This window comes from Orycteropus afer, unplaced genomic scaffold, assembly GCF_000298275.1.
Source record: "Orycteropus afer afer isolate SDZICR_OR568_19922 unplaced genomic scaffold, OryAfe1.0 scaffold00466, whole genome shotgun sequence".
Taxonomy (NCBI): Eukaryota; Metazoa; Chordata; class Mammalia; order Tubulidentata; family Orycteropodidae; genus Orycteropus; species Orycteropus afer.
In genome coordinates, this window is record NW_006922053.1 from 720,234 (window position 1) to 733,611 (window position 13,378).

Sequence of the window (13,378 nt, forward strand, 5' to 3'; positions counted from 1 at the left end):
ACGCTTCCCGCCGCCTGACTCGCCACGTACCCACTCTCAAGATGGTTTCCCCAGCAAAGACACACGCCACAGGGAAGCTCACTGGCCCAGGCGCCGTCACGTGGTTCCACCATCTCCCCCTCCTTTCTCCGACTCCACGGTCCGTTTCCTCTTTGAGTGTTGACGGACGACTACTTTCGCCAATAGGCGCCTGCTGTTCCTCTTACCCCCAACCCCCCCAACAATCTTCTGGCCATTGGGAGGCGGGGGCAGGAGGCCGCGGGGCTCGTCCCGCCCCCTGGCTGCGGCGGGAGCCAATGGGCAGACCGCGCGGGGGACGTGTTCGGGCGTCTCCGCCATTTTGTGAGTCTATATCTCGGAGCCGTTGGGTCGGTTCCTGCTATTCCGGCGCCTCCACTCCGTCCCCTGCGGGTCTCCTGTGTGTGCAATGGACGGGTGAGTCGTGCCTTTCTTGCTGCCTGCCCCCCTCCTCACGCCCCGGCCTCCCACCCCCGCCGCCGCTGGGCCCTCTCGGGGCCAAGGAGCCGTGCGCTGCACCCGCCTCAGCCGGGCTATTGGGGGCCGGGGTCTCGGGCTCCCCTCCCCCCTCCGCCCGGGCGCGCGGGGACGGGGTTGCGAGGCGGGCTGGGGGCAGCGGAGCGAGGGTGCGGGGCGGCCCGCGCTCCCAGCGGGCTGGAGAGGCGGAGGGCCGTTGCCCGGCTAGAGCCCCCGCCCACGCCCTTCCCGCCGCGCTCGCCCCTGCCCCCGCGGCGCCCGGCCATTTCCGGCCTCCAGGAGCCCAGTCGGGAGCGCACGCGGCTGTTTTGCGCCCCTCCCCCTCGCCTTCTCCTAAGTACTTCCCGTTCGCCTTGCCTCAGCGGCGCGCGGCCCTTCCCGCTTCCCGTCCTGTAGCCTGCACGCGTGCGCGCTTCTTCGCGCCCCCGACGGGGCCTGGTGCGCGTGCGCGCCTCTTCGCGCGCCCCTCTTGGCCCTTCCCGCGCCCCGTCCGGCTTTCGCACGCGCTTTAGCAGCCGCGCGGACTCTGTCCTCGCCTCCCCCGCCTGCCTTAGGCCGGGGTGCGGCTGGAGCGACGCCTCCCCGCCCGGAAGGGTGCGGGCCGGGCGCTGGCGCCTCCCGCCCCACCCGCGTCTGGCTCTGCCCGCCTTCAGTGGAGCCCGCAAGGGATGCCTTTCCCAGAGGCATTTTTGGGGTGGGCTGGTCTCCCGCGGGGCCCTGACCCCAGACGAGAGCCAGAGCTGCTCCGAGCGAGCGTGTGTTCGTTCTCACTCCTTTTCTGTTTCCGAGTCTGAGGGCGCTACTTCACTAGGAAGCTACCCTGGCTCTCAGGCAGCCTCCCCAGAGCTTTGTCCGAGCCGTTTCGCTTCACTTTACCTTTTGTTCCAACCTCCCGCGAGGTGGGGCGGCGTGGCCCAAGGTCACGGATAGATCGCGGAGGTGGCTGCACCTTCGATGAGCTCAGGGTCTCGGGGAGACCCCCGGCCCGGGCGACTGTGCAGTGCTCCGCATCTTGTTCTAAGTTTTAAGCAAAACTCACAGTGCCCTAGGTTTGTTGCATCCAGTGTAGAAATTGTCGGCCTAGTTGGTTGATGGGAGCAGGGATTCCCCGGCTGAGGTCTTCGAAAGCTGCGGGAGGGGGCGCTGGGCAGGCGGCCCGGCCCTTGGAGGGCAAAATGGCCGACTCCAGGGGGGCAGCCTGGCAGGGCCAGTCCCGGGACGGGAGTGGAGTGAGCGACCGGGGCTCTGGCTGTGGGCGTGTTCTGTTTCAGGAAAAAGACACAGGATCTTTTTGGGGGGTAATTGTTAAAACTACGTGTATTTTTCTGCACTTCGGTGTTTCTATCCGCAAAGGAGGGCTTTAGGTTTCAGCACGAGTAATATTTTGTCTTGGAGAGGGCTTAATTTTCCAGACAAAGTTTTGAGAGTTGCGTTGTGGTCTGCAGAAATGTAGAACCTGTTTTAGGTGAGACTAACTTTCGGGGAGATTCTTGATTTTATACGTTAGATTAGGGCTTTCATTTCCTCTTGCGGGGAAGGGCTGACTTTAAAAATGGGACAAGGTTCCGAAGGCAGTCTGGTCCTTGAGCCGCCATTCTTCCCCTGGGGCCTGATCCTGAGAGGTGGGTGAACCGCGGAAGGTCACGTGCACGCCCAGCCTCGGTGTTAAAATGGCGGAATGGAACCCAGCCTTGGAGAAAAATTGCCTCCGGAGGAACGGGATTGTCTCGTGTCTCTTCTGTTTTCACCCCCTCCCCAAGCTCAGCTAGCTGTGGGCTCTGGGCCCTGGGAGGACTCACTAGGGACTGGGCTCTTGACTTGTACTCCAGTACCTTGGCGCTTTGCCTTGTTCCTAACGGGTCAAACTAAGGGGCGTTGGGATGTGCTGGTGGGGGAGCCCCACTAGGCCCTGGCTGTAGCTGAACAGCTTTCCCCTTGGGCCTTAGAAAGTCTTTCAAGAAAGGGTGATTCTGTCCCATCTTTACTGTGTCCGCGGGAGATAGCGTGCTCTTCCTTCAGCGCGGGTACGATCTGGTCAGAAAGCTTTGTTTGAAGTCATGTTGGGGAGGAGTGCTGCAGTCCCTGTCTCTAGTGGAGAGGTGAAGCGCCTGTGGGGACGTGAGCCTGCAGACTGGTGGGCTGGGGCTAGAAACCTTGAGGCGGAAAGGTGCTCTGAGAAAGGCGAGCGCGGAGCGCGGGGCTGCGAGGGCGGGGAAGCAGAGAGGCTGCCCGGTTCCTGATCCGGGGACCTGGGGCTGAGAGTCGTCCCTTGGGCCCTGTGGGCACGTCCATCTGCGTGGAGGGGCCGTCGTGGAGTAGGAGCAGTGGTGGGGTGAGTTGGACAAGCAGCCGTGCTTTCTTGAGGCTGAGGCGAAAGTCCAGTCCTGCGGCAGAGGGTTGATGAGTAACTTGGGTCGCAGGCGGGCATGTCGTTGATTTTTGTTAATTTTTCCCTCCTTCCTCGTTGGGCGGCCAAGCCACCTGGTTAAAGGTTGACAACCCCCTCTGTGGGGAGCCGCTAGTGTGGAGGGCGCTTCCGGAGCATTTGCAGGCTGCTGGAAGGCAAACAGTGCTTGAATTTTAACAGCTGTGGTGGCTGCTCCTCCTGGGGTGTCTGCACAGGCGGTTGTCTTTGGTTTCCAGTGGAGGGGTGTGGAGGACCAGGATGGCTCATTTCTCAGCTGCACTCTGGCCGAGGAGGGTCTGGCCCCGGGGGGTGTTGTGAGGGCGGTCGGTCGGGGGTGGGGGGCTCACCTGGCTAACGTGTTTCCTTCTCTCTCTCTGCAGCATTGTCCCAGACATAGCAGTTGGTACAAAGGTACGCAAAGCCATTTTCTTTCTTAGACTACAACTCTGCTGAGCACAAGCTGGCAGGGGCGTGGGGTTTTAGACAGACCTCCTGATGTCAAGAGCATCACCTGGGCGGTGGCCCCCTCAGGGAAGCCAGAATTGTTGGGTTTGGCCTTTGGTGGATCCTTTGGCCAGGTCTGGCTAACGTTGCTCTCAGAAGGATGGAACTGTCAGTTACCCAGATGGGTTTTGCTTTGAAAATCTTGTAGACTTTTTGAGATGAGATTGCCTGAGTTTCAGCTGGGTTCTTGGGGGGGGGTTCACAGCACCCTGTAGGTTTCAGCCTAAAAATGGGCACATATTGCTGGGGTGGATGGGGCGGCAGGCATTTGTGGGGACGGTCAGGACAGGCCTGTGGTCTGCACATCTGCAAGGGCAGATGGTGGGGCTCCTGTACTGGTTTCCATCCCCCAGTTTGGTCTCTGGCCATTGCTGTGACCTGACCTTGATCGGAGGGACCTTCCCCCAGCCACAGGGGGCTTTCTGCAGAGAGCTGCAGAGTAGACAGTGGTGGGTTTTGGCTGACAGCTACAGACCAATTTCAGTGTTCTCGGGTGGCCTGTCCTGATTTTCCTGCAGATAATCCTGTTTTTTGGGGGGGGGCTCCTGCTATAGGATCCCAGGATGTGTCCAGGCGACCCTCCTCTAGCTGGGCCAGCTTTGGTCCTGGGGACGGACGGGTCTGACACCAGTGGCTTGGCCTGTTCTCAGGGACCATTCAGGATGGGACAGAGCTGTTTGTGTCACGTCTGGCAGGGTGGACACCTGGCTGGGCTTGGCCCATTATGCTGAAGTGATCAGAGGGCAGGGCCTTGTCCATGCCAGAAGGGACCCCGAGGGTGGCCCAGGTGTGGGGAGGCAGCCCGGGCCTAAGCAGTGTTTTCAGGGTGAGAAGCCAGCAGCGCCCCCTTCTGTGCTGTCATCTCACGTGAGCATGGGCTTTGCCTGGCTGCCCACGGTTGTGGCCTTGCCAAGCTGTTTGCCATGGGAACGGCGATTAGGGTTTGAGGCAGGTGGCCAGGAAGGCCGCTCTGAGGAAATCCCGGCCCGGCCCAGCGTGCCAGTTGCAGGCAGTAGCCAAGATGCCCTTTTTAAGGTTGCTGCTGCTGTACCTGGGCGGCATGGGGGCTGTTGAGGGCCACCTTACTGGGAGGAGGGGGCGCAGCCCAGGGCTTCCGGACCCACCCTGGTGTTGGCCAGCGCCCAGGTCTGAGGAGGAAGTGGCCTCCTGGATAGCTGGTGGCCTGGGTTAAGCAGGGGTTTTCACTGAGCTTGACATCTGTGGAATGTTCTGGGGTTGAGGCTGGCAAGTGTCTCCATGAGGGGCAGGGTGCCCTGTTGGGGCATGTGGGTTGGGTCAGGGATTCACGGTAGGCGGGCGTTGTTGACGCTCTCCTGGGGACATCTGTGGGTGCAGAGTAGGTTAAGTGATAGCGTGCTGGTGGTGTGTGGGGTCCCGTCCCCCCCGGTTCTGTATCTTCTTGTCTCGGCCATGACGTGGGTCAGGGCATGCAAGGCTTGACGTGTTGCTCCCCCCTCAGCCTGAGGGGGAGGTGTTGTGTGGGGCTACCAGACTAGCCTCTGGATCAGGGGGCCTGCCCTTTGTGTTGGGCTGCTCCCTCCCTGTCTGGCCTCTCAGGTCAGTGAGCCATCAGGTTTGTTCACCCCAGATCTGCGTGTGCCCTGGCAGAGTGGGAGAAGCTTTACTCTGGACCAGGTTGGGTCCCGTGGATTGGTGCCCACCCAAGCCTGTGCTTCTGAGTGGCTGCTAGTTGGCAGAGAGCAGAGAGATGCAGTGGCCTTGAGAGGAGGGAACGCTAAGAGGGAAAGGGTGGGGTGAGGGAGGGCTGGGCTCCTTGTTCCCTCCTGGGTCTCCCCTTAGTTGCAGAGCTGGGCTCTTAGCTGTCTGCTTTGTCATCGTGACAGCAGGTGCCTTTGATGGGCCAGCACACGGTGTCCCTTCCCTTCCACAGGTGACAGGGTAACCAGAGGGAGGGCTTGAGGGGTGGGGGCCAGTGGCTGGCCTGCGGGAACTGGGCCCTGCGTGCTCTCTTGCCGCAGGGAGAGCTCGGGAGAGTTCTGTGAGCGGGCACCTCTGTAGGTGACTCCATGGCACTGGCTCAGTGTCACAGCTCTGGGTGAGGTGGTTCTGTGTTGATACACACGTCGTGGGGGTCTCTGTGGCCTTGTAACCAGCTGTGTGATGACTCAGGTGACCGACCAGGTGAAGGTCAACAGTGTCTTTCTGGACTAGGGTCCAAGTCTGCCCCGAGGCAGGGGACTTATGGTGGGAGTGTCCTATCCTTGGTCACAGTGGGGCCCACACACACACACACACCACCCTGGTACCAGGTCACACTGGAGTTAAAGCATATGTCCCCTGGGAGTGACAGCAGCGTGGGTCAGGTTTCCTGGACGGGCTGGAAAATAGGACGCCCGTGTGGGGTGACAAGGGGGGCTTTGTCTGCCAGCGGCCTGTGTGCTGGGACACATCCCCCACTTTGCATGTGGTTGTGTTTGATTGGGGCAGGTTGTGGGGGTCCTTGCAGGGGCAGGGTGACAGTTGGGGACGTGACCCAGGCACAGAGATGGGCGTCCCCAGGCATGGGTGCCTCCTTTCAGGAACTCTGTCGTGGGGCTTTGGGTGGCCAACTCTCCGAGTGCAGGATCTCTGTCTCTGGGGACAGCCTTGGGCGTGGCTGTCCTCGTGGGGGTGGGGGGTGGGGCAGAGAGAGGCAGCCCTGGTGCCTCCCTAGTGGGCCGGAGGGGCTCAGTGTGCTGCTCTCTTGCAGCGGGGATCTGAAGAGCTCTTCTCTGCCTGTGTCACCAACGGGCCCTTTATAATGAGCAGCAATTCAGCCTCGGCAGGTAACAGCAGCGTCGGGCACATCCTCGGGGAGGGTGACCGTGGCTCCCTGGCACTGGCCAGCGGGGTGGGAGGGAGGTCGGCCCACACACCCCCAACTCCCTCCAGCCAACGGAAACGACAGCAAGAAGTTCAAGGGTGACAGTCGGAGCTCTGGCGCCCCCTCCCGTGTGGTACACATCCGCAAGCTACCTGGTGACGTCACCGAGGGCGAGGTCATCTCCCTGGGGCTGCCCTTTGGGAAGGTCACCAACCTGCTGATGCTGAAGGGGAAGAACCAGGTAGGGCAGGCCCCAGGGCAGCCGTTCTGGGTGGGAGGTGGCCTGGGGGTCGCCTCTGACCTGTCTGCCTTGTCAGGCCTTCATCGAGATGAACACAGAGGAGGCGGCTAACACCATGGTCAACTACTACACCTCGGTGGCAGCCATGCTGCGTGGCCAACCCATCTACATTCAGTTTTCCAACCACAAGGAGCTCAAGACTGACAGCTCGCCTAACCAGGCGGTGGGTCCTCAAGTTGAGGCCGGGCAGGGGCCGTTGTCCTCGGGGGGATGACTGGAAGGCTCACTGGCTCCTTCTCCCACAGCGAGCGCAGGCAGCCCTGCAAGCTGTGAACTCAGTCCAGTCGGGAAACCTGGCCCTGGCCGCCTCGGCTGCTGCTGTGGACGCCGGCATGGCGATGGCCGGCCAGAGTCCTGTGCTGCGGATCATCGTGGAGAACCTCTTCTACCCTGTGACGCTGGACGTGCTCCACCAGGTGGGGCAGGGCCCATATCCGGGGGCCGGAGCATGGGTGTGGGGCACCTGTGTCCACTGACTGCAGGCTGGCGGGTGGCCTGTGCAGGGGGGCCCTGACCTGACTGACCCCGTGTCCCCAGATCTTCTCCAAGTTTGGCACGGTTCTGAAGATCATCACCTTCACCAAGAACAACCAGTTCCAGGCGCTCCTGCAGTATGCAGACCCCGTGAGCGCCCAGCACGCCAAGCTGGTGAGTGTGGCCCCAGCCACCCACCCACCCACCCGGGGCAGGGGGGCCCTACCACCACTCACTCAGTCCTCCCCACAGTCCCTGGACGGACAGAACATCTACAACGCCTGCTGCACACTGCGCATCGACTTCTCCAAGCTCACCAGCCTCAACGTCAAATACAACAATGACAAGAGCCGGGACTACACACGCCCTGACCTGCCCTCAGGGGACAGCCAGCCTTCCCTGGATCAGACCATGGCTGCAGCCTTCGGTAAGATGCCGTGCAGGTGGCAGTGTGCAGATAACCAGACCCTGTCCGCACAAGGGGAGGAGATGGCCGCATAGCTCAGGTTCAGCGCCCCGAGAGGCCCCCAGGGATGCACTCAGCTTGCTGTGCTTTTGCCCGGCCATCACCCAGCTCACATGACCTCAGACGAGCATCTAGCAGCCGCCCAGCCTCCAGCATGAGCTGGCCAGGTGGGGCTGCAGGCGTGACTGTTGGTGGAGGCCTGGGTGCAGTGATTAGTGTCTTGTTTGTTTCTAGGTGCGCCTGGTATAATCTCAGCCTCTCCGTATGCAGGAGCTGGGTTCCCTCCCACCTTTGCCATTCCTCAAGCCGCAGGTACTCACTCTGTCCTGACCCCACGCCCACCCTGCATGCTCACACACCTCCCACACCTGCTTTCTCTGGGCGGCCGATGTGGGCTGGCCAGCAGAGTTGTGAGCGCACAGGTAATGGGCCTCCCGGGAGCGGGACCAGTGCAGGCCAGGCAGTCAGGTGGATCATGGAGGCTCAGTCCCATGCTCAAGGGGAGTGGGCCCGACCAGCTGCACATCCCCGGACTATGCTGGTTTCAGATCCTCCAGGGAGCAAGTTCTAGGAGATGGGGCTTACTAGGCCACTGGACTCACCAGCAGGCAGCCCACCATGTGCCAGGCCTGTGTGGGTTCAGGCAGCAGTGCCGTCCCCTATGCGGCTGAGTGTGGAGGAGGAAGGACAGGTGCACCTGTGGGCGGGTGGTGGCTGCTCGCTGGCCGCACAGCTCACAGAGTGTGTCTTTGTGTCTACGGGATGGGAGCTTTCTGAGTTGTGCTAGAGCACGTAGAGCCAGCTTGGAGCCCCAACCAAGACCCCCTGTGAGGACTGGCAGGACAGTGACTTTCATGGTCAGGCTTAGGCAGTGCTTGTCCTGCAGTGCCCACCTTTGCATGAAAACGAGGCTCTGTTCCTGGCAGGAGACCGGGCAGCACACTGCCTGACTGTCCCTCTGTTTCCAGGCCTCTCTGTTCCTAACGTCCACGGCGCCCTGGCTCCTCTGGCCATCCCGTCGGCTGCAGCCGCAGCCGCAGCCGCAGGCCGGATTGCCATCCCTGGCCTGGCGGGGGCCGGGAACTCGGTCCTGCTGGTCAGCAACCTCAACCCAGAGGTACGTGGGCTGCCCTCCTCCCAGAGGGGACACGTGGGGGGGCCTCGTGCTATGTCATAAGCCCTAGGGCCAGGTTGGCCGCCCGGAGGACTCTGTGTGCTGGTATGGCTGGTGCCACTCTCTGCTCTCCTTCCATACTGGCCTCCTATCTCCTTAGCATCCTGGTCGTGTGTCTAATCCTATAATGCTTTGAGTTGGAATATTGGTTACACGAAGGCAGTCTCAAAATGGGTGGGAACCAAAACCTGGGTGTAGCTGAGAGCCACTGGGTATCTCTGCCTCATGTGGCTGGGTGGTAGGGTGCTGGGGTCAAGGTCCCCACCGCACCTTGAGGGGCTGAGGAGCTTTGGTGTGGATCGTTTACCTGTAAGAATTGTCTCACAGAGAGCTTGGGTGAGATGATGAGGCTCTCGGGTGATAGCGTTACTGTTTAATCGGCATTTCAGACTTCTCTACCTGTCTGACAATTCCTACCATTTCTGAGACTAGAGCAGGGCAGAGCTCCCAGGGGAATCGCCCTGTGCTTGGGTCCTGGCCCGGCTGTGGGTGGCCTGGACTGACAGGTGCGTGGCACGCTGAGGCCACGTGCCTGTTCCACAAAGCCTCCCGGGAGCTGGTCTCCGTGAGAAGGGGCACAGCAAGCGTGAACTAACAGCCTCAGAGCTCACCTCGCGGCTTGTCTAATCGTTGTGTTTAGACTGGCCTGGGCCACAGGCAGCAGGAGACAGTACTCTCGTGGCCAGAGCTGAGTCCAGCAGCGGGGAGCTGAGCCCGGAGGCTTCCCTGCCAGTGCAGCCGCCGCGGGGGCGGGGGCGGGCGCGGGCCCTGCTGGAGGCTCTCCACAGTCTTGTCTCCTGCCGTGTCGAGGCCAGGCGCTTTCCTGTGCCGCTGTGTTCCGCGAGGTGGCCCTTAACTGTAATGTGTGTATAGATCTTGACTGATGGAACACTATTATTTTCTTATGTATTTACTGACCTGTGTTTTTTGCTACTGTTTTCTTTTCTCCCCTTCCCCTTTCCCGGTTTTTTTCTTGCCCTGATCCGGAATTTCTTTGCCAACTGACTGCACGGTACTTCTGCTTCCTGTTGTTGCTTGAAACAAACCAAACATAAATAAACAAAAAACAAATTCCCCCTCCAAAACCCTGCTCTCCGGAAACCAACCTGCCCTTGAATATTAACCACCTTGACAACTCCATCATCCATCAACCATGTCGCACGCCTGCGGGGACTGCCTTCCTCGTGGTGGACGACTGCCAACTCGCTCTCCCTGACTCCCCCTCTCCCTGTCCCTCCGCTGCCTTGCTCTGCTGTCCTCTAGAGAGTCACACCCCAAAGCCTCTTTATTCTTTTCGGTATGTTATCATTCACACTTTATTACCTTGTTTTCATTTAATTGCGGTCATTTTACACCCTAAGTGTATCATGAGTTTGCACTTGGCCTTCAGCCTCGCACCGTCTGCGCGGGGTGTGTGTGGTGTGTGCGGCGTGTGTGTGGTTCCTGTGCGCATGGTGGACCGCCCCGCATGCTCGCGCTAGTTACCGGTGTTGGTAGCATGCTAAAGTGGCCGCTCTTGGCAGTTGACCTCTCCTGTATTGTATTACTTTTTGGCTGAACTTCTATAACGTGCCCTGTGGCCACTAGACGCAGGTCCCCTAGGGGCAGAGTGAGCGGAGCCTTGCGGGGCGTGGGGGGCTGGGGAGCTGTGGGGAGACAAGCCACTCTCCACGGCACTCACGCCTTGTGGGTTTTCGAAGGTGTGTATGGGGACGTGCAGCGTGTGAAGGTCCTGTTCAACAAGAAGGAGAATGCCCTAGTGCAGATGGCCGATGGGAGCCAGGCTCAGCTGGGTAAGGGTTGGGTGCTGCCGGGGAGCTTTGGGGGGAATGGGCTGCTGTAGCCCCGAGTCACGTCCTGCCCCACCCACAGCCATGAGCCACCTCAACGGGCACAAACTGCATGGCAAGCCGGTGCGCATCACGCTGTCCAAGCACCAGAACGTGCAGCTGCCCCGCGAGGGCCAGGAAGACCAGGGCCTCACCAAGGATTACGGCAACTCGCCCCTGCACCGCTTCAAGAAGCCTGGCTCCAAAAACTTCCAGAATATCTTCCCACCCTCAGCCACCCTGCATCTCTCCAACATCCCGTAAGGCCACCTTTAGCCCGGTCCCGTACCCCCTCCTCACCACATGATGATCAGATTTTTTGAGTTGGTTTAAGAAAATGATACTAACATCAGAGCCAGTAGTGAGACTTTGCTGAAGCCAGGAGCTGGGGGTGGGGGCCTTGGCGGAGAGGAAACGTTAACCCCTGCCTCCCTGCAGCTTCAGAGCCGGCGTAGCATCACGCAGTGCCGGGAAGCAGGGGCGGCCTTCAGTTAGTGGTCGCTTCAGACTGTTGAGGCTCGCTCTGGAACCCTGCTCTGTGGTCCCCATCTGGCTTGCGTGGGTGGGGTGGTTCTGAGCACCACGGCCCCTCGTGGATCCTGTACAGACTGGCAAGGGCCATGAGGTGCGGGGGCTGGCATGGCTCACACTCTGTCTCTGTCACAGGCCTTCGGTGTCTGAAGATGACCTCAAGATTCTCTTCTCCAGCAACGGAGGGATGGTCAAAGGGTTCAAGTTCTTCCAGTAAGTGCCTGGTGCCGCGCCTCCACCCTCCCAGGGCTACTCCCTTCCTGCTGCCCCGCCCACTCACTCTGCTCCCACCCTGTGTGTTTCAGGAAGGACCGCAAGATGGCGCTGATCCAGATGGGCTCCGTGGAGGAAGCCATCCAGGCGCTCATTGACCTGCACAACCACGACCTCGGGGAGAACCACCACCTGCGGGTGTCCTTCTCCAAGTCCACCATCTAGGGCGCCCCGGACTGCGGAGCCGCCCACCCGGCACCCGCGCGACTTCCATCATTCCAGAGAAAAGCCACTTTAAAACGCAGCTGAAGTGACCTTACGACCAGAGATTTTATTTTTTTAAAGAGAAATCAGTTTACCTGTTTTTAAAAAAATTAAATCTAAATCCAGTTTCTAACCTTGTGGTGATGGGGCCGCCTCACGCAGCGAGCGTGGGTCCCCCAGCCGCTGTACCCAGCCCTCAGGTCTCACAGCGATGCCTTCTTGAGCCTGACCTGCCGCTGCCACGGCCTCGTGGCCTGGGCCAGGGTGGCTCCAACCACAAGTTGGCTTCCTTGTGCCTTAAAACCCTGCGCCTGGGGGCTGCCTGGCTGGTGTGGAGGGGTGAGGGGAGGGCCACAGGCTCCACGGCCATCATGTACTGATGCCCGGGGAGTTGCAGGCACCCCTGCCCATCCAATTAATCAAGTGACATGATTCCCCTCTTCCTGCAGACCCCCATCAGCAAGGTGCCCGTCCCGCGGCTAAGACGGGAGGCTGTCGCGTGGCGCGGGCGCGCCCTCGGCCGCCTTGTATTATACTTGCAGTTGCAGACAGCTGTGCCTAGCAATACTTCCGGTTGACCAAATATTCTAATCTCTTCATTTATATGCAAAAGAAATAGTTTTGAGTAACTTTTTATAGCAAGATAAAGATGGTATAAGTGTATCTAAGCTTCCTCGTGGTATTTACCTTGTACTCTGTCCTTTTTTTCCTTGTCACTGAGGGACGTCGCAGGCAGGAATCCTGTTCCCAGGGAGCAGGCTGGGCACTGGGTCTCCGTGGCCTTTTCCACACCTAACTCGTAATCTGTCTGGGGGACAAACGCTCTTACACTTTTTCAGGGGCCCCCCCTCGCAAATTGTGGACCAAAGTTTTTTCTGTTTTCTGTCTGCCTCCAGTGCTGGGACCCAGAGGGTGGGACAAGGCCCAGTCTTAACTGTCTGCCCGCCCCTCAGACCTCCTCCACCTTGCCCACTGTGGGCATCGCGTGTGCGTGGGTTCCAACCGCAGTAGTGACCTCCACTCGCCTGCAATGGGGTGCTCTCTGGACCCCATGCCTGAGTGTAAGGAGTGCAACAAGGGTGTAAATATTTATGACTTTTTATACCTGTGAGACACGAGGGGCAGCAGTGCGGTTTTTTATGGTGACACAGATGTATATTTTGATAGCATTTACAGGCGCAGTATTGTAACCGCGGGGGATCCGCGACCACTGCACATTCCAGTGCCGCCCGCCGGCTGTAATGCGCGAGAACAGAATTAAATGATTTTATAACAAACTTTGTATTTTTTTCTGTAGACCTCTTTCTTGCTGTTCACGTTGTAGAAGGCAGCTGGCCGTCTGTATTCGGACTTTGAATAAATTTTTTCTGTATCCTGCGCTTTGACTTCCCACTTCTTTGGGCCCGTTTGTCCTCACTGCTCTACCTCTGGGGCCATTACCCCTCTAACGCCCCCTCTGGGCTGACTGCTGGATCTGCAGGGCACGCACGCCATTGCAGTCCGCTGCGACAGCTCTAATCCGCCACTACCTCCCCACCCTCCGTGCGCCGTCCCTGCGTCGGTTTGCGGGGGCTGAGATCTGGACCAGCGCTGCGCACCTGTGGGCGCAGTCAAGACCTGCGCTCAGAGCGCGTCCTCCAGGTAGCACACACCTGAGGCCTCGCCGGGTACAGATGGGGAAACGGGTGCCCGCTGGGATGCCTGCGGGGCCTTAAGTGCATTAGGCCGCTACCAGAACGACTCGGGAATCCGTGCTCGCGCATCCGTCTTTATTGAGCACTCCGTGGAGCGTCGCGCACGGCCCCAGTCCCCGCCCCTAGCCCCCGAGGTTCCCCGCCCCATGCTGCCGCCCCCTCCCCGCGCCCACTGGCTCCG

The 13,378-nt window shown here is 60.1% G+C and overlaps 2 protein-coding genes across 2 annotated transcripts in view; one reads left to right on the top strand and one right to left on the bottom strand.

Moving 5' to 3' along the window:
• Window positions 1-427: 427 nt before the first annotated feature.
• Window positions 428-11,464, top strand: PTBP1 (polypyrimidine tract binding protein 1). Its single transcript, XM_007954542.2, has 15 exons — window positions 428-435; window positions 3,283-3,313; window positions 6,138-6,213; window positions 6,320-6,492; window positions 6,569-6,715; window positions 6,798-6,968; window positions 7,090-7,200; window positions 7,279-7,453; window positions 7,727-7,804; window positions 8,461-8,609; window positions 9,930-9,963; window positions 10,367-10,459; window positions 10,539-10,755; window positions 11,162-11,239; window positions 11,332-11,464. The coding sequence occupies exons 1-15, from the start codon at window positions 428-430 to the stop codon at window positions 11,462-11,464; spliced, it is 1,674 nt and encodes a 557-aa protein (XP_007952733.1).
• A 703-nt stretch (window positions 11,465-12,167) lies between these two features.
• PLPPR3 (phospholipid phosphatase related 3) overlaps window positions 12,168-13,378 on the bottom strand; it is a 9,184-nt gene continuing 7,973 nt past the window's right edge. The window contains exons 8-9 of the mRNA XM_007954588.2: window positions 12,609-12,739; window positions 12,168-12,311 (exon numbers count right to left, since the gene is read on the bottom strand). Coding sequence (XP_007952779.1) covers window positions 12,168-12,311; window positions 12,609-12,739 — 275 coding nt within the window. The remainder of the gene's footprint in view (window positions 12,312-12,608; window positions 12,740-13,378) is intronic.